Raw genomic sequence first — 21,567 nt, forward strand, 5'->3', positions numbered from 1 at the left:
AACACACACCGAACAAGAAGCAAGCAGTTCAAAAACCATCTATAAATGTTTTTATTTTGTAAACAATGACATATGTGAGTGTCCCCATGTCCGTTCCAATTCTAGGTGTCCACTTCTATCTTGTGCAACAACACCTTTCATTTATAAGTCAGCATTGTTCTAGAAAAAATCAGGGTTGGTTTTTACAGCCCATCTCTCCATCAAGGGATCCAGCGTCCCCCTAAATCTGTTCTCCATCAGAGGAAAGTGAGTGGAGGCAGGAAGTGGAAAAGGAAAGCAAGGAAGATATTTATTTTTCCTGTCTCCCACTTTGCAAGGAGGTGAGGGCGCAGAACAAGGGCGCATAAGAGCTTTTAAAGGTTTTAGAAACTGCCCAACCCCTTAGCCAAAGACCACCCAAGAGCATCACACAAGTGCCACAGAAAGAGGCAGTCTACAGCTGAAATTTGAGAGAGTGGCTCGTCTCCTTTCTGTCCAGACACCTGGCGATGTTTGCTGACTGTGGTGCCCTGGCTGGCTAGTCTGGGCAGGACCCGAACCAGCGGATTCAAACACTAAGAAAGGGGACTCCAACTTTCTGACGGCAAGAGCTGTTCAACCGTGGAATGGGAGGTGATGCAGTCTCTTTCCTTGGAGGTTTTTAAACAGAGGTTGGGTGGCTGTATGCCAGTGATCCTTCAGCTGAGATTCCTGCATTGCAGGGGGTTGGACTAGATGGCCCTGAGAGGTCCCTTCCATCTTGACAATTCTGTGAAGTGTGCTAGCACTGAGTAGACAAGGCAGCTGCTGCTGGGAGCTTCAGGAGAACCCCTGAGTGGACCTGAAGCCACAGAGATATTAAAAAACAAAAACCCACAGGCAAACTGGTGAGCAGGGTTTGTGGTTTTTTGGCTTTGCACAATGCGATCTGGTTTGCGGCCGGACAGTGGAGGGAGGCGACTCCCGGCTCCTCTGCCTCATTGCTTCTTCTTGATGTCGTCTTGCGAGACCACCGGGGAGAAGAAGGCCGGATTGCGAAGGCAGCGGTACACCAGAAGGTGAGGCCCCACGGCGTAGGCGAGGTTGAAAAGGGTGACCAGCCACCAGGCACTTTCGGGTGTGCGGTACGGAAACGGGGTGTGCTGGTGGAGCGAAGAGCCAATATGAGAGAACTGGGCCTGGAAGGAGGAACAGACAGAGAGAGGAGGGCTGTTAGGACGTCCTTATCTTCACCAGAGAAATGTTGGAGGGTAGGGATAAATCACTAGACAATCTTTAGAAGACACCTGAAGGCAGGCCCCACCCCTCTCCCCAAGCCACACCCTCTCTCTTAAGCCACACCCCTCTCCACAAACCGCACACAGGACTCAGCTATACAGCTGCAAATAAAACGTTTTAAGTGTGTTGTAAAGTGGGTGGCTATACCACAGAGTCTAGGTAAAGGTAAAGGTAAAGGTAAAGGTACCCCTGCCCATATGGGCCAGTCTTGACAGACTCTAGGGTTGTACGCTCATCTCACTCTATAGGCCGGGAGCCAGCGCTGTCCGCAGACACTTCCGGGTCACGTGGCCAGCGTGACAAAGCTGCATCTGGCGAGCCAGCGCAGCACACGGAAACGCTGTTTACCTTCCCGCTATTTATCTACTTGCACCCGGGGGTGCTTTCGAACTGCTAGGTTGGCAGGCGCTGGGACCCACAGAGTCTAGGTCTTGCCAATCAGAAGGTCGGCGGTTCGAATCCCTGCAATGACTGGGTGAGCTCCCGTTGCTCGGTCCCTGCACCTGCCAACCTAGCAGTTCGAAAGCATGTCAAAGTGCAAGTAGATAAATAGGTACTGCTCTAGCCGGAAGGTAAACGGCGTTTCCGTGTGCTGCTCTGGTTCGCCAGAAGCGGCTTAGTCATGCTGGCCACATGAGCTGCATGCCGGCTCCCTCGGCCAATAAAGCGAGATGAGCGCCGCAACCCCAGAGTCTTTCGCGACTGGACTTAACTGTCAGGGGTCCCTTTACCTTTTTTTAAAGTGCAGTATTCAAATGTGACACTAGATGGCGATGGTGAGCTACAGCAAATTCAGCATATTTCTCAAAACCTTTTTTGAAAAAGCATTTTCACAGCGTTTTTTTATATGTGTGTAGATCCCACCACACTCTCTCAAGCCACAGCCCCCACCAGCCCTGTTTCCCACCCCCCTTGAACATTTTCACCGGGGTGTCCGTGAAATTTGAGCATGCCGGGAAGGAGGGCAGAGAGGGCTGTGTGGAAGGCGGTCTGGGAACCAGCCTGCTCTGCACAGAAAAACCTGGCATGTGTTGCTCCGCCCACATTTGGTCATGGCCCCGCCCACCATTGGGATGTGGCCCCCCGCAAAGCTGCCCAGAACGGAGTGCGGCCCTCACCTCCCTCAGCTTGGAATACCCTGTGGAAATCCCAAAACTGGAACTGGTGTCCTGTGACAAAGCAGATGAAAGCTCCTCAGCCCCTGCTGCAGTCCATACATGTCCACGTTACCTGGGCAATGGCGCCAGCGGAGATCAGGGCCCAGTCGGGCATCCATGAGCTTCCCGGGGTGAGCAAGCCGTAAAGGCAGAGGCAGAAATACGGCAGGCCGTAAAACAGGAAGACGAGCATCTGGGAAGAAGGGCAGGCAGGAGAGTCAGGAGGCAGAGCAGAGCGGCAGTCAGAGTTCGGTCGAATCTCAAGGCGACCGCAGAAACTCTTGACTGCCTTTGAGACACAAGGACAAAAAGCAGGCCAAGTTTTTTTGTTTTTTAAATGACAAACAGTGTGCTTATAAAGGTTTGTTGTTAGAACCACAGAGTCAGAGTTGGAAGGGATCCTGAGGATCATCTAGTCCAACCCCCTGCAATGCAGCTGTCCCAGACGGGGATCGAACCTGCAACCTTGGCGTTATCAGAGCTTGGCGCTGTTGTTGTTGTTGTTATATTTCTACTTATTCCTATCCGGCCTTTCCTGCAGCCAGGACGGCTTGCACAAATTAAAACAGCCACAGATAAAATATAGAAAGCTTAAAACACGTAAAAGAGTCAAATGCAATTAAACTCTGACAGATTTTTTTAAAAAAATCATAAAATGCTCATAATTAAAACAGCACTATTGAAAAGTCCTTTCCTTAAAACACAGACCTGCTGTAATAGAAAAGCCTTTGCCTGCTGGTGGAAGGACAGCAAGGAGGGAGCCAGTCTGGCTGCCCCAGGAAGGGAGTTCCAAAGCTGCCTGGAAACAACCACCTCTTCCTTTCACTCAATGATATAGTCTAACTTGTGGCAGATTGAGGTGTGCAATGGATCAAAGCAGGGCTCAGGACTAACAGCTGGTCAAGTATGGATCCCAATTTCTTCCAGAAGAAATTTGTGATTTGATCCCAGAATGTCCTGATTTCCTTTAGGACGTCCCTATTTTCATCAGAGAAATGTCGGAGGGTATGGGCTTCTGTGAGTTCTGGTGCTACGAGAGAGGGAGGAAAACCTTTCTCTCTCCACGGACGCTCCACGGAGGCTTTGCTCACCTGGATTTTGGGATAAGCCACCGGGTCGCGCAGGTACGGCTCCTGCTGGTTGATGTAGTCAAAGCAGACGTCCGCCTTGCAGTCCAGAACGACCTGGAGGCAGGAGCAGATCAAAGAGGATGGGGGCGGATTTGGTTGGGGCTTTTTATCAGGAGAAATTAGGAGCAGCTAATGGAAGGACGCACGTGGCGCTGTGGGTTAAACCACAGAGCCTAGGAGTTGCCGATCAGAAGGTCGGCGGTTCAAATCCCAGCGACGGGGTGAGCTCCTGTTGCTCGGTCCCTGCTCCTGCCCACCTAACAGTTCGAAAGCACGTCAAAGTGCAAGTAGATAAATAGGTACCGCTCCGGCGGGAAGGTAAACAGCGTTTCCGTGCGCTGCTCTGGTTCTCCAGAAGCGGCTTAGTCATGCTGGCCACATGACCCGGAAGCTGTACGCCGGCTCCCTCGGCCAATAAAGCGAGATGAGCGCCGCAACCCCAGAGTCATCCACGACTGGACCTAACGGTCAGGGGTCCCTTTACCTTTACCTAATGGGAGGAGGGGTGGGCAGCCTCTGGCCCTCAGGCCAAATCTGGCCTAGCACGGGTCCCAGTTTGGACCATAAGGACATTTCTCCCCGTCTAAAGCCACACCACCTGTCTTACTTATGGGACATTAGGGCAGGGGTTCCAGCTTGGATAAAATATTGGGGGGGCCCCACCCCCACATCATTGATCACATGTTGCGGTGCATGGACACCATTTGAATGGCAGTGTGCATTAACTATGGAGGGTCCCAGTCCGCTCAAATATTTTATTGGGGGGACGAAGTTGGCACAAGGTAGAGAGAGCCAGCTTCTCGTGGGGAGCTTGGTCACTCAGCCAGCGGCCAGCCAACGAAGCCCTGTGCGCTATGACTCCCAAGCACCTAACTCCTGGCTGGCTGCCACAGGCGAGGCCACTCACCAGCCTATGGCTACAACGATGGGCAATTGTCAGGTGGGTTGCCCACCCACCCCACAAACCTGTCAAAGTTGTGCCACGGTGGGGGGCACGACAGTGAAACAGCAGAACTGATAAGGATTTGGGTTTTGTTTTATAAAGCAAGGAAATTTGAGGAAATGATATGTGATGAGATAAAAAAGATGTTTAAAGTGATTACCGTATTTTTCGCTCTATAAGACACACCAGACCACAAGACGCACCTAGTTTTTGGAGGAGGAAAACAAGAAAAAAAATACTCTGAATCTCAGAAGCCAGAACAGCAAGAGGGATCGCTGCGCAGTGAAAGCAGCAATCCCTCTTGCTGTTCTGGCTTCTGGGATAGCTGCGCAGCCTGCATTCGCTCCATAAGACGCACACACATTTCCCCTTACTTGTTAGGAGGGGAAAAGTGAGTCTTATAGAGCAAAAAATACGGTATATATTTTCAAAAATCAAGCTCTTCTCCTGGTGATTATAGGGACAGAAGATTACGCTGTTTATGTATGTCAACAGCAGTATATTTTCTCTATGCATAAAAATGGAAAGAAGAAGAAGGATTAGTGAAGTGGTGGACTATGCTGAATCGGCAAAGCTAATAGCTAAAAGGAAATAACTTAAGGATGATTGCTTTATGGAAGAATGGAAGCCTTTTTTGGACTATTTAAAGAAATATGATTGTATGATGAATTGGCGAGCAGGATTTGAACTATGAGTAACAGAACGAATGTGAGATTAGTGAATTATTGTCATAATGCAAAGGAGAGAAGACGGGGGAGAAATAAAAAACGCCCTGGGAAATGGGAGGGGACGTTGACCAAGCAAAAGAAGAATCTGTTCTGTATTGGAATGCACATGTGAAATTTCTGGAAATTTAATGAAATATATTTGGCAAAAAAAATGATTTTTTTTAAAAAAGATGGTTCTAGTCCTCATGAATTCTGTTTGGGCATCTGTCTCACTGTCTTGGCAGCAGGTCGCCAGGTTTTCAAGCAGGGAATTGCATCCTCCACCCCCACCCCCTACCTGGAGGGGACCAAATTAGGACATTCTGCCTGCAAAGCAGATACTCTAACCACTGAGCAATGCTGCCTCCGGAAGATAACCATATGCTCACCAGTCCCCGGAACAGAGTGAAGCTGATGTCGAAAAGGAAGAAGCCCACCAGGACCAAGTCCAGCGGGCGCTGCAGGAGGCTTTTGCGCTGCTCTTCCGAAACCTTCCCCAAAAGAGAAAAAAGGAAAGTAAGCTGGCAGAATTATAGAACTGTTGAGCTGGAAGGGACCCCAGGGGCCATCTAGTCCAACCCCCTGAGGGTCTTGAGTTGATGGTGCGTTTGATATGTGTTGCATGAGCCTATAAACCAGGAGTGGCTGGAGTATAAATAATAAAATTATTATTAATTATTATTATTATTAGGGGTTCTGAAACTCAGACGTGGAGGTCTGACTGGCTCTGGGGATTTTGCTGTCCTCTGTCGGAAACAGGGCACTGTGCTGGGCAGTCGGAGTCACCAAGGCAGTTCCTTATAGGCCCTTAGATAAACCTACGGGGCACACAGTTGCCGTAGTAACTGACTGTATCTTCTGCGGACATTTGCGGTCTATCTCGCCCCACATGTGGGGCTTTTCTGTTTCAGGAAGTTTTTTATGTTTGACGTCTTATTATGTTTTTATATGTGCTGGAAGCCGCCCAGAGCGGCTGGGGAAACCCGGCCAGATGGGTGGAGAATAATAATAAAATAATAATAATAATAATAATAATAATAATAATAATAATTATTATTATTATTATTATTATTATTATTATTATTATTCCTAGTGCTTGAGCTGGAACCCGCAGTTGGTGCAGAATGCTGCATCAAGGTTGCTGACAGGAGTGGGACACCATCTGCGTGTCACTTCTGTGCTCAGAGATCTTCATTGGTTGACAATTTGCTACCGGGCCAAGTCCAAACAAGCAAATAAAAACCCTTAACCACTTGCGGAAAGTGGTTGTTTTGCTGATGGAAAATGAGGTCACCTATGACATCACCTCACGTCATGCAGGCTCCTTCAACCACTTCAATCTGCAGAACTGTCACCATCACAGGATGACCGTGATCATTTGGGTGTGACTGCACCGAACTTTGGAACTCCTGGCTGATTAAAAGGTAAAGGTACCCCTGCCCGTACGGGCCAGTCTTGCCAGACTCTAGGGTTGTGCGCTCATCTCACTCTATAGGCCGGGGGCCAGCGCTGTCCAGAGACACTTCCGGGTCACGTGGCCAGCGTGACAAAGCTGCATCTGGCGAGCCAGCGCAGCACACGGAACGCCGTTTACCTTCCCGCTAGTAAGCGGTCCCTATTTATCTACTTGCACCCGGGGGTGCTTTCGAACTGCTAGGTTAGCAGGCGCTTGGACCGAGCAACAGGAGCGCACCCCGCCGCGGGGATTCGAACCGCCAACCTTTCGATCGGCAAGCCCTAGGTGCTGAGGCTTTTACCCACAGCGCCACCCGCGTCCCTGATTGGCTCCTGCTAGAAGCCTTTTTCCTATTTTTCATTTAGGCTAGCCTATCCAGATGTCTCGGGACGCGGGTGGCGCTGTGGGTAAAAGCCTCAGCGCCTAGGGCTTGCCGATCGAAAGGTCGGCGGTTCGAATCCCCGTGGCGGGGTGCGCTCCCGTTGCTTGGTCCCAGCGCCTGCCAACCTAGCAGTTCAAAAGCACCCCCGGGTGCAAGTAGATAAATAGGGACCGCTTACTAGCGGGAAGGTAAATGGCATTTCCGTGTGCTGTGCTGGCTCGCCAGAGCAGCGATGTCACGCTGGCCACGTGACCCGGAAGTGTCTCTGGACAGCGCTGGCCCCCGGCCTCTTGAGTGAGGTGAGCGCACAACCCTAGAGTCTGTCAAGACTGGTCCGTACAGGCAGGGGTACCTTTACCTTTACCTATCCAGATGTCTCAACGTGTTTCCTTTTAAAGTGTTAGTCGGCTTTAGTTATTCTTATTTTCAAATCCTTTCCATCGCTGTTGTTGTGGGGTTTTTTGCAGGGTGTGTGTGTGTTTCTGATAACATTATTGTTTTATTCTGACCGTAGATTGCTTTGCCCACCATAAAATCATAGAATCATATGGGGACTGAACTTGCAACTTTTGTGTTATCGGCACCCCAGGCTCTAACCAACTGAGCTGTCCCTGCTGAAAGCGGTACTTAAATCTCCTGATGTGTGATTTAAAAAGGAAGAAAGAAAGCCGGTGGCCAGAGAGGAACCACTGGGGAGGTCAATTGGGAAGAAGATTCTGGACGGGGCAGACCTTTGCTCTGATCCAAGGAGGCTTTTCTGGCAGTGGTTTAGGGCAGCTAAGAAGAACCTCCACTCAAAAGGGGCAGTCTACCTCCTACCAAATGCTGGAGGGACAAGAACGTTGGTGCCCCTGGGGCCTTCCTGGGCTGGGGGGTTTCTAGCTGTCAGAGTCAGGATGCTTTGACTTAGAAGGCGCTTTCTTCCGTTACCTTATCGGCCGTCTCGAGGGACAGCGTCTTGGGCTGGGCAAAGATCCTGGAGGCAACCCATATGAGGGCGAGGAGCAAAGGGATGTTGAGGAAGAAGTCCGGACGGATCTCAGAACCATATTTCCCTGGGAAAGCAAGGATTGGTCTCAGTCCACCCACAAGTTGATAATAATAATAATAATAATAATAATAATAATAATAATAATAATTTATTTATTTATACCCCGCCCTTCCCGGTTCAAAAACCGGGCTCAGGGCAGCTAACAACAAATTTAAAACACTTAATTGTAAAAGCAGCATAAAATACAGTATAAAAACATGAGTAACAATAAAAGTCAAAGTACAGAAATCAATTTAGGGGAAATCCATCTAATAAGCATTAGATAGTCACCAGGGCTAGCTGGCTGAATTGGTCCTACTTGGGCCAGCGAGGGAGAATTAGCTGTGGGGTCTCAGAGCGGGTGATCTTCATAACAGGGGAAGGGAAGGGAAATAAAAGATCAGGCTGAATTCAAATTGAAAGCCAGGCAGAATAGCTCTGTCTTACAGGCCCGACGGAAGGAGGTTAAATCCTGCAGGGCCCTGGTCTCCTGGGACAGAGCATTCCACCAGGTCGGAGCCATCACTGAGAAGGCCCTGGCCCTGGTGGAGGATAATCTGACTTCCTTAGGGCCTGGGACCTCTAAACTATGGTTATTCATCGACCTTAAGGTCCTCTGCGAGGCAGACCAGGAGAGGCGGTCCCGTAAGTACGAGGGCCCTAAGTCACAAAGTTAAATCTTGGGGACGCCAGTCAGCCCAGTTCTCCTGAGGGACATTATTAGAACATGGATGGTGGAATCATCTGCCCCCGACACTCCAGGGATTGCAGGACTCCAAACCCCTGCAGCCCTTGGCTGAGGTGGAGGGAATGGATGAGTTTGCCACCTTAGGGTCTCCACACTGGATTTTTGTAGGCTTCACTCCTTAGTCTTCTCTTCTTCCAAAGATGCCCCACAAGGGCAGCAGAAGTTTCCCTTCTTCTAAATGGGCTCCCTTCCCAGGTGGACGAGCCCCATCTGCCCCTCACTCCCCTCTGCAGAAACTGCCTTCTTGACCATTTTGTAAAACGGTAATACAAAATTACTATTAAGAAAAGAAAAGAACATGCATGTATCTTTAAAAGAGAGAGAGAGAGAGGTGGCCGCCTTAGGACACCTCCAGGCCCTGCGCCACCAATCTCAGGCTTTAGCTCAATGATCAGAGCACCTGATTCGCATGCATAGAATCAGAGAGCTGGAAGGGACCCCCAGGGTCATCTAGTCCAACCCCCAGAAATGCAGGAATGCAACAGGTCCAAGGTCCCATCCCTGGCCTTTCCAGTGCGGGCTGTGTCAATACACCCTCTCTTCAGCCTCAGAGAGCTGTTGCTGCCAGCCCGTGTTGGCAATACTTTGCTAGATGGGCCAGCGGTCTGTCTCATTATAAGGCAGCTTTCTGTTGAAACTAGACCTTCATTCAAGACCATGAGGACTAGACTCTTGGTTTATTTTTCCATGAAACGAAAGGGCATAGCTGTCAAGTGTCCCTTATTTGAAGGGACAGTCCCTTATTCCAGCGCCATGCCCCGCTGCTGTCCCTTATTGATGGATGTCCCATAAATGTCCCTTAAATGATGTCCCTTAAATTTCAAAGGAAGCAGCTCCTCTCCCTCCCTCCCTGCTGGCCAGGGAGGAGGGAGGCTCCAACTGTGTTGCTTGGCTGTGTTGCTCACCCAATAAGTCTAAGAAAGACTGGGGGGGTGGAGCTTGCATGCCTTGTGTGTGGCTAGTTAATGCAAGCTGAGTGGGTTTTTGAATCCTGGACGACATTTTGTTGCACGTGCTGCTGCAAACTTTGCAGTGCAAAGCCAGGCCGGGGAGCCATCTTAAGTTGAGGCTGCATAGGCCTTGTGGTGCATGTGATTCAGATTCTATTCAGTTGAACCTCTGGTTACAAAGTTGGTTGGACAGTGTTCTCGAAGCGACCAGCATGAGTTTGAGCAGACTGCAGGAGGACAGGAAGACTGGAGTGCCTGGAACAGGGGAGGCTGCAGGTCCCTTATTTTGGCTGCTGGTCCCTTATTTTCAAATCTGTAAGTTGACAGCTATGCGAAAGGGCAATTGCTTAGAGGTAGAACACCTGCTTTGTACACAGAAGGACTGGGAAAGAAAGGTACTCTCTGCCTGAACCCCTGGCGAGCTGCTGCTGCCAGTCCGTGTGGACGATACTGGTTTGGGTGGACCACGTGGTCTGGCTCAGAAGAAAGGCAGCTTGTTGCGGTGTGTCAGAAATCCCACCCAGCAGTCTGGGCAAATCCCTAATAGAAGCATAGTATAGTTGGAAGGGACCCAAGGGTCATCTAGTCCAACCCCCTGCAGTGCCGAAATCTCAGCCAAAGCTGAGATAAGGAGAACCAAACTCCTGCTCTTCCCATTTTTCATTCGAAAGGGAGGATTATGGCAAGCGTTTGCCAGGGAGCAACTCACCAACCACATTCGCCAGCAGATAGACGGCAAAGTTCATGGTGAGGGATCCGACCCAGTAGAGCCCAAGGTTCCGGAAACTCTTTCTGGAGAGCAAACAGAGAGTCAGCACAGCTTGCCTACTCAGCCCCACCAAATATAACTGGGGTCTATTCCCCCACGCCTCACCCCAGGCCTGAAAAATCCTCCCCCCTCTGCCCCAGAGGGAGTTTTTATGCCCCACAAACAGCTCCAGGACCTGTAAAAACCCAGGGAGTCCACAAAGCACTACCAGTTGGATTTCTGCCTGGCACCTTTACAAAGGTTCTGCAAAATCCCCAGCAGAACGGACGACCTCTGGACTCTCTTTTGTTGGAGGTTTTTAAACAGATGACCCTTGATATTCCTTCCAGCTCTACAAGTTTATGACAACAGACCCGTCTCACCTTTGAGTGATGGCTGCAATCATGGCCAGCTGGAGGGCGAAGTGGGTGGTGGCAGCCCAGTAGCAGTTCATCATACCGTGAGCTGTGCTTAGGTATGGCTCACCCTATAGGAACCAGAAACCAAGACGTCAGTCACAGCCCGAGACCCGTCCCGTCCTTCAACCATCCATTTCAACATCTGCATGTCCCCCAGAAATTAAAAGTTGTGATTCTGCGGCCAAAAAGCAGCTTTTGCATCACACACACACACACACACACACACACACACACACACACGAACAGGTTAGTTCCTGGCATTTCCAGCTGTGGCTGAGGAAATGGTACCTAAATCCCCATCTGAAAACTTGAAGAGATGCTGCCAGCCAGTGTAGGCAGCACTGAGTTGGATGTATCAATGGTCTGACTTGGCTCAAGGCAGCGGCCTATTTGAATTGGTTCTTTATTCAAAATGCTGAGGACTAGAATCTTACTGCCCTACCTAGAGATGCCTGTGACCTTCTACATGCAAAGCAGTGCTCTGCCGCTGAGATATGAGTCCTCCCTGAGCGAAGGGATTGCTAAAGGGTTGGGGGTGGACCGAATGGCCTCATGGCACATTTCTGAAGCAGCGACTCTATGGCTGTGGGCTTGGGGTCCAGAGAATAGAAGAGATGCTTATTCAGTGGTCCAATGTGCCATGCTCAGCTTTGCTATGTAAAATAGCTGGGCCAAGTACCTGTGATTTGTTGCCATAGGGCAGAGAAGGGGTAAGCCAATGGCCCTCTGGGTATTGCTGGACTCCTGCTCTCGTCATCCCTGGCCATGCCGGGTTGTTGGTGATGGGAGTTGGAGTCCAGCGACATCTGGAGGCAACTCACCCCTGCTATGGGAACGGACGTTTGTGCGGGAGGATGTGCAGACAAAATCACAAATGCATAGACAGTCACAAATGGAGTTTCAGAACCTGCATGGAGGGAGCTCTATGATGTCATACCCCCAAACTTGGTGGTAAGAAAAAGACAATTTGTTGATCCCTATCTCTTCCTTCCTGTCGCTGTAAACTCTTTTTTTCCTACCTGCGATGGCGGATGATATATGTTTGCTCTCCTCCATTTTGAACTGGGCTATGGATATTTGTTTATTGCCTGCCTGATTTTCGTCACTGTATTTCCTGAATCCTGGCAAGACTTATGTTGTGAGTAAACCTTGTAGTTCCTGGCGGGGTGGGGTAAGCAAAGACAAGCGACAACAATTAACTATAACACCGTTTTGTTTCCAGAAATTCATTCTGACTGTGCAAATAAAATATAATGGAGAGAATTCTACAGAATGTGTTGCTACATGAAAGACCTACATTGGCTCCCAGTACGTTTCTGAGCAAAATTCAAAGTGTTGGTGCTGACCTTTAAAGCCCTAAATGGCCTCGGTCCAGGATACCTGAAGGAGCGTCTCCACACCCATTGTTCTGAGGTCCAGCTCTGAGGGCCTTCTGGCGGTTCCCTCCCTGCGAGAAGTGAGGTTACAGGGAACCAGGCAGAGGGCCTTCTTGGTGGTGGCGCCCGCCCTGTGGAACGCCCTCCCACCAGATGTCAAAGAGAACAACAACTACCAGACTTTTAGAAGACATCTGAAGGCAGCCCTGTTTAGGGAAGCTTTTAATGTTTGATGTATCACACTATTTTAATATTCTTTTGGAAGCCGCCCAGAGTGGCGGGGTATAAATATATTATTGTTATTATTGTTGTTGTTGTTAATAATATTATTATTTGCACAACCAGTCCGGATCCAATGATTCCCAGGCATGCACCTCCAGATGGTGAAGACATCAGGCACCATCCTGGCACCCAGGCGTCCTCACTTGATCACAAGTGGCCAATAGGTGCAAAGAGTGCCTAGCTAATTTTGAGCACTGGCTGTTAATGGTGTCACTACCTATGCCCAAGCTGTAGAAAGGTACAGATGTACCCCCTTCTCACAAAAGGTATTGTGTCTTCGGGGGCCTGGCTGAAAGGTTTTATGTGATAAGCACTGGAAGACACAGGATTTGCCCACTCTGGAAGAATGGCAGACGCAACTGATAGACTACATGGAACTGGCTGAAATGACTGGCAGAATTCGAGACCTGGGAGAAGAGACGGTGGAAGAGGACTGGAAAAGATTTAAAGATTATTTACAAAAACACTACAAATTGTATGAATGCTAGGAGAATGCACGATTGAAAGAAACATGGCAGCAGCAAAATTATTGCAAGATATATGAGAATATGTGTCGTCTATGGTAACGTTGAAATTTGAAGCAATATTTGGTTCAATATAAGCAGTTGAACTTATGACTAATATAATTTTAAAGTTGAAATTGAATATTTGAGATTTATAAAATAAGAATGAAAGTAAGGTAACAAATTGCTGCATATAACTACATGGTTGGGAACGCAGGGAAGGGGGATGTGAGGAAGTCCAAAGTTTATGAAAATATGATTCATGAATATTTTCATTCTATTTGTATTTTCTTTTTAGATTCTCACTTTTTCTTATAATCTTATTCTGATGCTTCTTTGTTTCTTATCTGTTTGATGTTATTTTTGTTGTTTGAAAAATCTCAACAAATATTTTATAAAAAAAAAAAATATGAAAGGTTTTATGTGATAAAACCACCCACCACTCAGACAATGGTTTGAAGCATCTGATGTGGGTCGCACACCCTCCGCGCCCTCCCGGTTGCACTCCTGCCTGTGAGGACTTGCCTGTCTCATGTAGCCTTCCAGGAAGTTGCTTATGTAGCCATCTTCTTCCAGAACAATGACGGCGCTGATTCCCGACACGAAGGAAAGTACAACGAACACTGCAGGGATATGGGGAAATATATATTTGTGTTTTCCACTGAATGCACTTTTGAGTTTCATGAGGGATAGCGACATATTTTTTGTAAAGGTGACCAGGTGGTCAGCTGTTTACACACATACATTAAACACACAGAGAGAGAAAGAGAAGCAGGGAAAGGAGGGAGGGGCAGGCAGGAAGATGCCGAAAGAGAGACAAGAGACTTACCATAGAAGAGGGCATCCTCAGAGTCATTTGTGGAGTAAACCAGAGCAAACAGGAATAGGAGGATCCCGAAGGCAGTCACTGCGATAGCCGAGGGGCTGCAAGCGAGGAGAAGGTGAAAAGGAGGAGAAAACAAGGATGGATCCAAAGTTAAAAACAATGAAAAAGAAGCAACTTGTTTGGTTTTGCGTGGCTTGACCATTTCTTCATATGCCCAGACATCCTGCTACTTTAGCGTAAGAGTCATCCTGCTGGATCAAGCCCACAGGGCCCACCTGGTCTAGCATCCTGGCCTCGATTCGGAAGTATGCTGCCGACAACTGGGGGGAGGCAGAGCACAGCCGTCCTGGCTAGGAGACATCGACAGCATACCCTCCAACATTTCTCTAGGGATGGAGATGGCCTATTTAACAACAACAACAATTTTTATACCCCCCACCCACCCATCTGCCTGGGTTGCTCCAACCGCTCTGGGCAACTTGCGGCATATATAAAAACAAAAATTAAACATTAAACATTAAAACAGCTTCCCTATATGGGGCCTTCAGATGTCTTCTAAAGGTAATAACCTATTATTATTATTATTATTATTATTATTATTATTATTATTATTATTATTATTTAATAGTAGTATTATATAGGATTTCCCTGGGGACGTGGGTGGCGCTGTGGGTAAAAGCCTCAGCGCCTAGGGCTTGCCGATCGAAAGGTCGGCGGTTCGAATCCCCGCGGCGGGGTGCGCTCCCGCTGTTCGGTCCCAGCGCCTGCCAACCTAGCAGTTTGAAAGCACCCCCGGGTGCAAGTAGATAAATAGGGACCGCTTACTGGCGGGAAGGTAAACGGCGTTCCATGTGCGGCTCTGGCTCACCAGAGCAGCGATGTCATGCTGGCCACGTGACCCGGAAGTGTCTCCGGACAGCGCTGGCCCCCGGCCTCTTAAGTGAGATGGGCGCACAACCCCAGAGTCTGTCAAGACTGGCCCGTACGGGCAGGGGTACCTTTACCTTTATAGGATTTCCCTATTTTCATCGGAGAAATGTTGGAGGCCATGAAAATGCTTTGTGAGTCCACATCTAATCTTGCCCTTTTATCAAATTTATTCATTGGTTTGTGCTTTTCTTTTTGGCAAGCTACTGAAAAATAAAATAACATAAAACTGGGATTAAGGGCTTTTCTCAGGAGGGTGGAGGTTGTGTGTCGTGTGTCCTAATAGAGCACCTTCCTTCTGGTAGGGAGTGCTCTGTGGGGTGGGGAACAACAAAACCTTGCGGGGCGAGGAGGGTCAGTTGCACGGGGAGAGGGAAGCACCCCTGCTTTCATCTGAGGAATGTTAGAGGGTATCATTTCGGCTCTTTATTCCAAACCCTGAGGACTAGAACCCCACTTTGGGTTTGAGGAAGGGCCATAGCTCTCCAGGCTTCCAGGCAGAAAGTCTGTGTGCAGATCAAGGCTGGAGATCAAGGCTGCAGCCTTCTGCATGCACAGGAGCTGTTCTGCTGCAACCCTGGTCCAAAACCCGAATTGACATTCAGTTCACACAAAAAAACCCTTTTCCTCTGCAAACCTGCAGCTCCAGCACCTGCAGATGTCAGCTGGGAAGGGGTAGGGACGAGCCCCTGAGCTGCAAATTGAAAGGTGGTTTTCTCTGTGTGTGTGTGTGAGAGAGAGGCAGCTCAGAAGCAGCCACTGTGCATCAGCCACACAGCTGCAATGCAGATCCAGACCAAACTCAGAAACCTCCTTGCAGCAGATATATATATGGCTCTAGAAAAAGTGCCACTCAGCATCCGCAGAGCTGCACAGGGGGTCTTTCCAGATCAATCGCTGCCTGCAGTGGAAGCTAGCAGAGGACAAGTGGATCACAGAGGAAGAAGATTTATCCCGGTTCAGATTTTTTAAAAGGGCTCTTTTAGCAGATCCAACTCCACGCTTGGATTAGGGTCCCTTCCCTGGAAGAGGAGAGCAGGATTCTGGTCCTCATGAACAAAGGGCTGAATTACAAGGAACCCAGGACGCTCAGACCCTCCAAGTGCCCCTGTTTTCCAAGGACAGTCCTGGCTTTACAGAAGGCATCCCAGTTTCTGATTTGATCCCAGAATGTCCCACTTTTCCTTAGGAAACTCCACAGTCATATGATTCTGTGAAATACATATATGCCACCCTGGGCTCCTTGGTGGAAAGGGTGGGATATAAATGCAATTTCTCTCTGTTTGTGTGTGATTGAGTGGTATATAGAATCGTAGAACTGCAGAGTTGGAAGGGACCCCGAGGGTCATCTAGTCCAACCCCCCGCAACAAGGGAATATTTTGCCCAATGTGGTGCTCTAACCCACAACCCTGAGATTAAAAGTGCTCAACTGACTGAGCTATCCTCCATTACTTATAGGACATGGTGGCGCTGTGGTCTAAACCACTGAGCCTCTTGGGCTTGCTGATCAGAAGGTCGGAGGTTTGAATCCCCACGACGGGGTGAGCTTTGTCCCAGCTTCTGCCACTCTAGCAGTTCGAAAGCATGCCAGTGCAAGTAGATAAATAGGTACCACTCTGGCAGGAAGGTAAACGGCGTTTCCATGCGCTCTGGCACTCATCACGGTGCGCCAGAAGCAGTTTAGTCATGCTGGCCACATGACCAGAAAGCTGTCTGTGGACAGACGCTGGCTCTCTCGGCCTGAAGCGAGATGAGTGCTGCAACCCCATAGTCCAGTTTGACTGGACTTAACCATCCAGCGGTCCTTCACCTTTACTATTATTTATACTACTTGAATATATATATATATATATATATATATATAGAATCATATTTAATGGATATTTAGAGATAGATTGCACCTGAACTTGGGGTTTCAATTTATTCCTTTAAAAACAACCATCTTGTAAGCTATTTATTAGCTGATGTGGCTAATAGGAAGGCTGCTTGCATGTCACCAACCTGCCCATCCCCGCTCAAGGGTAAGCCTAGCTATGATTCACCAGACTGCTGGGCAAGATAGCAAGTCCCTGTTTCCCAGAGAATGCAGGGAAAAGATCAAAGTTCGGCCGCCTGTCCAGAGTGCATCAGGCGTCAGCCAGCAGAGCCTTTAGGACACGAGCCCGGCAGCTGCCAGGCCAGGCCAAGCGGGGCGGGGGGGGGGGGTCTTTGCAAATGGACCCAGCGCGACCCTTACTAAAATAGTAGGGGAAAACAGCAGTAAATATGTTCTCTGCAGCAGTTTGACAGTTGTTTGTTTGTTTAATTACAGTGGTACCTCGGGTTAAAGACGCTTCAGGTTACAGACGCTTCAGGTTACAGACTCTGCTAACCCAGAAATAGGACCTCGGGTTAAGAACTTTGCTTCAGGATGAGAACAGAAATTGTGCAGCGGGAGGCCCCATTAGCTAAAGTGGTACCTCGGCTTAAGAACAGTTTCAGGTTAAGAATGGACCTCCAGAACGAATTAAGTTCTTAACCCGAGGTACCACTGTAATTGATTTTCCAAAAATCAACTTCCCTCACACACACACCCCGGTTTCCTCAATTTCTCTATTACTGCTGCGTATTGTAATTATACCATGCCTTCTTTCCTCCAACTTTTTTCCTCAGTATCTCAATTACTGCTGTCCTCACTCCAAACCTGTTAGCATTTTAGCATATTTACAATGTTATTTTAAAAAAATATTGTCTACAAACATTTTCCAGTCCTCCTTAAAGACTGACTCATATCTAATTTTGCTAGCTAAATTTGCTAATTCAGCATATTCCATAAACTTCACCTGCCACTCCTCTGCTCGTGGCCTCTCCTTCCTCGGAGGTTTTTAGGCAGAGGTTGGGAGACCACCCGTCATGGATGCTTTGGCTGAGATTCCTGCATTGCAGGGGGTTGGACTAGATGACCCTCGGAGGTCCCTTCCAACTCTACAATTCTATGATTCTGTGCAGCTAGGAAGCTGATAGCCAAACAGGAGTAAGTGGGCAATTCTCCACTTAGTAAACAGGAGTGAGAAATCTGGCATGGAATATTAATGCATGCATTAAAAAGAAAAATAGATGTGAGAAATAATGGGGTGTCTCATCCAAAAGTTGTTACGCCATTTGCTGACTATTGGAGTCATAGTGGTTAAAATAAAAAATTTAAGGTCATATATATATATATATCAAACTGCATATATAAACCACATGTCTGAAACCCCACAGAAAGTCCTGAAACCATTTTGTCCCTCCCAAATTGACCTCATCTATTTCTCTGCCGAAGGAAAATGGAAAAGCCTCCCCACTGTCTTTTCCTTCACAAATCCTGTCTGCGTATGAATAGGGTGAGCCTGTGACCTGGCTCAGGAACTAAGTATTTGTCATTACAAAAGACTGGCCAGGCTCTCCAGGGTATCCAATCAAGTGAGCATTAACAGGTAACCTGTCAGACAGGAGATAAACAACGCACTCAGATTTCTGCTGTAGACCGCCTTTTCTGTGATGTAGGTATGATGTATCTGGGGGGGGGGTGTTCTTGGGTTACACCCCTTCTGTGATGTATGTATGATGTATGGAGGGGTGGTCTTGAGTTCCAGGGCCGGCAATTAAAAATGTCTATATAAGGGCGGGCACACCTTGGTTCTGGGTCCTCCTCCTTTCCGGAGGGGAGCACCCTGTTGCAACAGATCAATAAAGATCAGGCTTACTAGATGCTTTGCTTCTCAATATTCTCTGGTTGGCCTCTGTTATTTTCTCCTACCAATAGGGAACCTATTTAAGGACTCTATACGGGCTCTTGGATACCCCATAAGGGAATAAGGGCAGATTTTTGTTTATTACAAGGTCAATGCAACAATAGCAGGAAGGTTTTGTTGGAAGTAATGCAGAATTTGTTCATAAACTGGCAAAATTGAACAGGAACAAAGAAAGCTGCCTTTATGGCTGTTGGTTCATCTGTCTCAATAGTGTCTGCACTGACTGGCAGAAGCTCTCCAGGGTTTCAAGCAAGGAGTCTTTTCCATCCCTACCTGAAGCTGGTCTGGACTGAACCTGGGATTCTCTTTGTGCAAGGCAGATGCTGTAACCACTGAGCTGCTTCTTCCCTAAACGCCTCTTCCCCATCCACACATTTCTGAAAAGGGCAGTTTTAAATAGGTGCATCGCCTGCTCTGACCTGTAGCAGCAACTCCAGGATTACATACCCTCCAACATTTCTCCAATGAAAATAGGGGTGTCCTATTTACTACTAATAACAGCAATAATTTTATTATTTATACCCCACTCATCTGACTGGGTTGCCCCAGCTATTCTGGGCAGCTTCCAATAAATATTAAAACATTAAACATCAAATAATCTTCTCTATCCAGGGTTGCCTTCAGATGCCTTCTAAAGGTTGTACAGTTACTTATCTCCTTGGCTCGGGGGTCGCATAACTCCGGACCCTCCAACATTTCTCAGATGAAAATAGGGACGTCCTAAAGAAAAGCGGGACATTCCAGGATCAAATCGGAAACCAGGACGGCTTCTGTAAATCCGATACTGTCCCTGGAAAATAGGGACACTTGGAGGGTCTGGGATTTCAAACTGGAGACATTTCCAGCAACACCTGAAAATGCTGGGGATCTGCGCCCCAACTCTTATGTTTGCCAATCTTCAGGTGGAATCATAGGGTTGTTGAGAGAGAGAGAGCAACCCCCCTGTGCTGAAGGAATCACTGCATTAATAGGGGATGTTGTTGCCCTATAGAGCATGCCCATTCCTCCAGATGGCAATATTGAAGAAGCGTCCCATGGTTAAACTGTGGAACTCCCTGCCACAGGATTAAACAAAGTCAGAGGCAGCAATGCTTCTGGATTCCAGTTGCTGCAGGACAGGAGAGGGCTCTTGGGCTCAAATCCTGCTTGCAAGATTTTTTTTTTTTTTAAAAAAAAGCTTAACTAAAAGTAGAAATAATCTGAATATTTGAAATTGAAATGCTTGCTGAGATGCCACCATCTCCCTCCCTAGCGAGCATTTCCCCAGAAAAAGTCAGCGCCTGCTTTTTGCAGGCAGCATATCATGTCATCCTTCATTGCAATGTGCAAGCTATTCTCTGCAGAACATCAGAATTCAGGATACTACAGCATCTTTCTTGCTCAGTCAGGCACCACTTGTGCCATGCAGACGTCATTCTGTACCTTGCGGAGAGCAAAGACCTGGCTAAGGTTGACAAGGGCAGGAGAGCGTCTCCCTGGGCTGTGCTTACTAGGAAAACTGCATTGGGGAAAAGGAGGAATTTGAGAAGGAAGTGCTGAAAAGGTTTTCAGCAAATCCAAGAAAGCTTTAAAAAACAATATGAAAAAAAGGCGTGTTCTTTGTAATTTTGCAGAATATACTCGCCAGTTGCATGAAAGGTACTCCCTGATGTCAATTCTCCATTTGACTTCCTAGTTTTCAAATGAATGAAGATTTTGACAGATTTTTCTGAGCAAAAGAAAGTAATTTGGAACAACCGTTGCTGAAACATTTCATTCCGAATCTGCTAGACAGAGCCGGGCAGAGGATGCGGACAGGTGGGTGCCCTGCCCACCCCCACAACATAAATCCTGGCTCTGTGCATTCAGGTTTCCCGTTGTGGCATCTGTGGGAACAGGATGCTGGACTCGATGGGTCACTGGTTGCATCCAGGCGGCTTTTTTTAGGTCCTTAACAACTAATAAAGCAAAACAGCGGCACAGACAGTCCAGTAAAACAATGCACCAAAATGGCACTAAAATTGCCTTCTTGACAAGTTGCAAGATCGGCCTGCAAAACCCCCAAACCACCTCCTTGGCCTTAATACGTAACTAAGAATTCCTTTCTTAAAGCAAGAAAGAAATAAAAACAGCAGCGTCACCCCACAGTCCCTTTGAATGGCCAGGCTCCAATGGGGGAAATTTCCAATAAGCTGACGTCTCCGTTTTCATCAGAGGAAGATTGGAGGGGACGCCTCTATTTTCATTGGAGAAATGTTGGAGGGTATGTTGGCAGGACCCAGAATGTATGTTTGACCTGCATGATTGCTTTGGCTGCTCCCAAGAGGGCCTGGGTCAGATGGTCAGGTGAGGGTGATCACCGGAGAGAGCAGGAGATTCAGAAATGGTCAGGGTTATTATTATTTATCCCCCCGCCCCCCGACGACGCCTTCACATGATACTCACTTGTCCAGGGCAGCCAGGCCGTCCATCATGTAGAAGGGGAAGGCAAAGAGGAACAAGGCGATGGTCAAAAAGAGTGGATGCGGTTTCATGGTAAGAAAAATGGGCCGCGCGGCTCAGCTGGCTGGGAGTGCAAGGTCTTGGGTACACACTGGGAAGCAAGTTGGAGGGTTAAGCGGCCGGCCGGCCAGCCTGACACGCAGGCGTTCCTCTCGCAGCTCCAGCGTCGCCTCGCCAGCCGCTTTCCCACACAGCCCACCCCATAGGCAAAAGGGAACTATTTGGCAGTCCAAAGGTCAAAGGAGAGAGACTGCCTTGCACAAGACCCAGGGACCCACCTTTTAAAAGGGCGACACAGCTTTTTTAAACATTTGCTTCTCCCAAGGTGGTCCTGTCCACATGTCCTTTCTTGGGGCTCGCATTATGACCAGCCCTGACCATTGGGCAAGCTGATCGCTGGGAGCCCCAGGTGGCAAAGCACATAATGGCAACTAGACATTCTGTTTTGGCGACTGCAACCTTGGTTTAAGG

General features: G+C 48.3%; 1 protein-coding gene across 1 annotated transcript; it reads right to left on the minus strand.

Moving 5' to 3' along the window:
• Positions 1-33: 33 nt before the first annotated feature.
• TM6SF2 (transmembrane 6 superfamily member 2) lies at positions 34-21,307 on the minus strand. Its single transcript, XM_028713855.2, has 10 exons — positions 21,040-21,307; positions 13,918-14,012; positions 13,614-13,711; positions 10,892-10,995; positions 10,470-10,552; positions 7,963-8,087; positions 5,584-5,685; positions 3,506-3,598; positions 2,488-2,607; positions 34-1,157 (listed from the first exon to the last, which is right to left on the minus strand). The coding sequence occupies exons 1-10, from the start codon at positions 21,126-21,128 to the stop codon at positions 957-959; spliced, it is 1,110 nt and encodes a 369-aa protein (XP_028569688.2). The 5' UTR covers positions 21,129-21,307; the 3' UTR covers positions 34-956.
• Positions 21,308-21,567: the final 260 nt, after the last annotated feature.

The sequence above is a fragment of the Podarcis muralis genome, chromosome 18, assembly GCF_964188315.1.
Source record: "Podarcis muralis chromosome 18, rPodMur119.hap1.1, whole genome shotgun sequence".
In the NCBI taxonomy this organism is placed as follows: Eukaryota; Metazoa; Chordata; class Lepidosauria; order Squamata; family Lacertidae; genus Podarcis; species Podarcis muralis.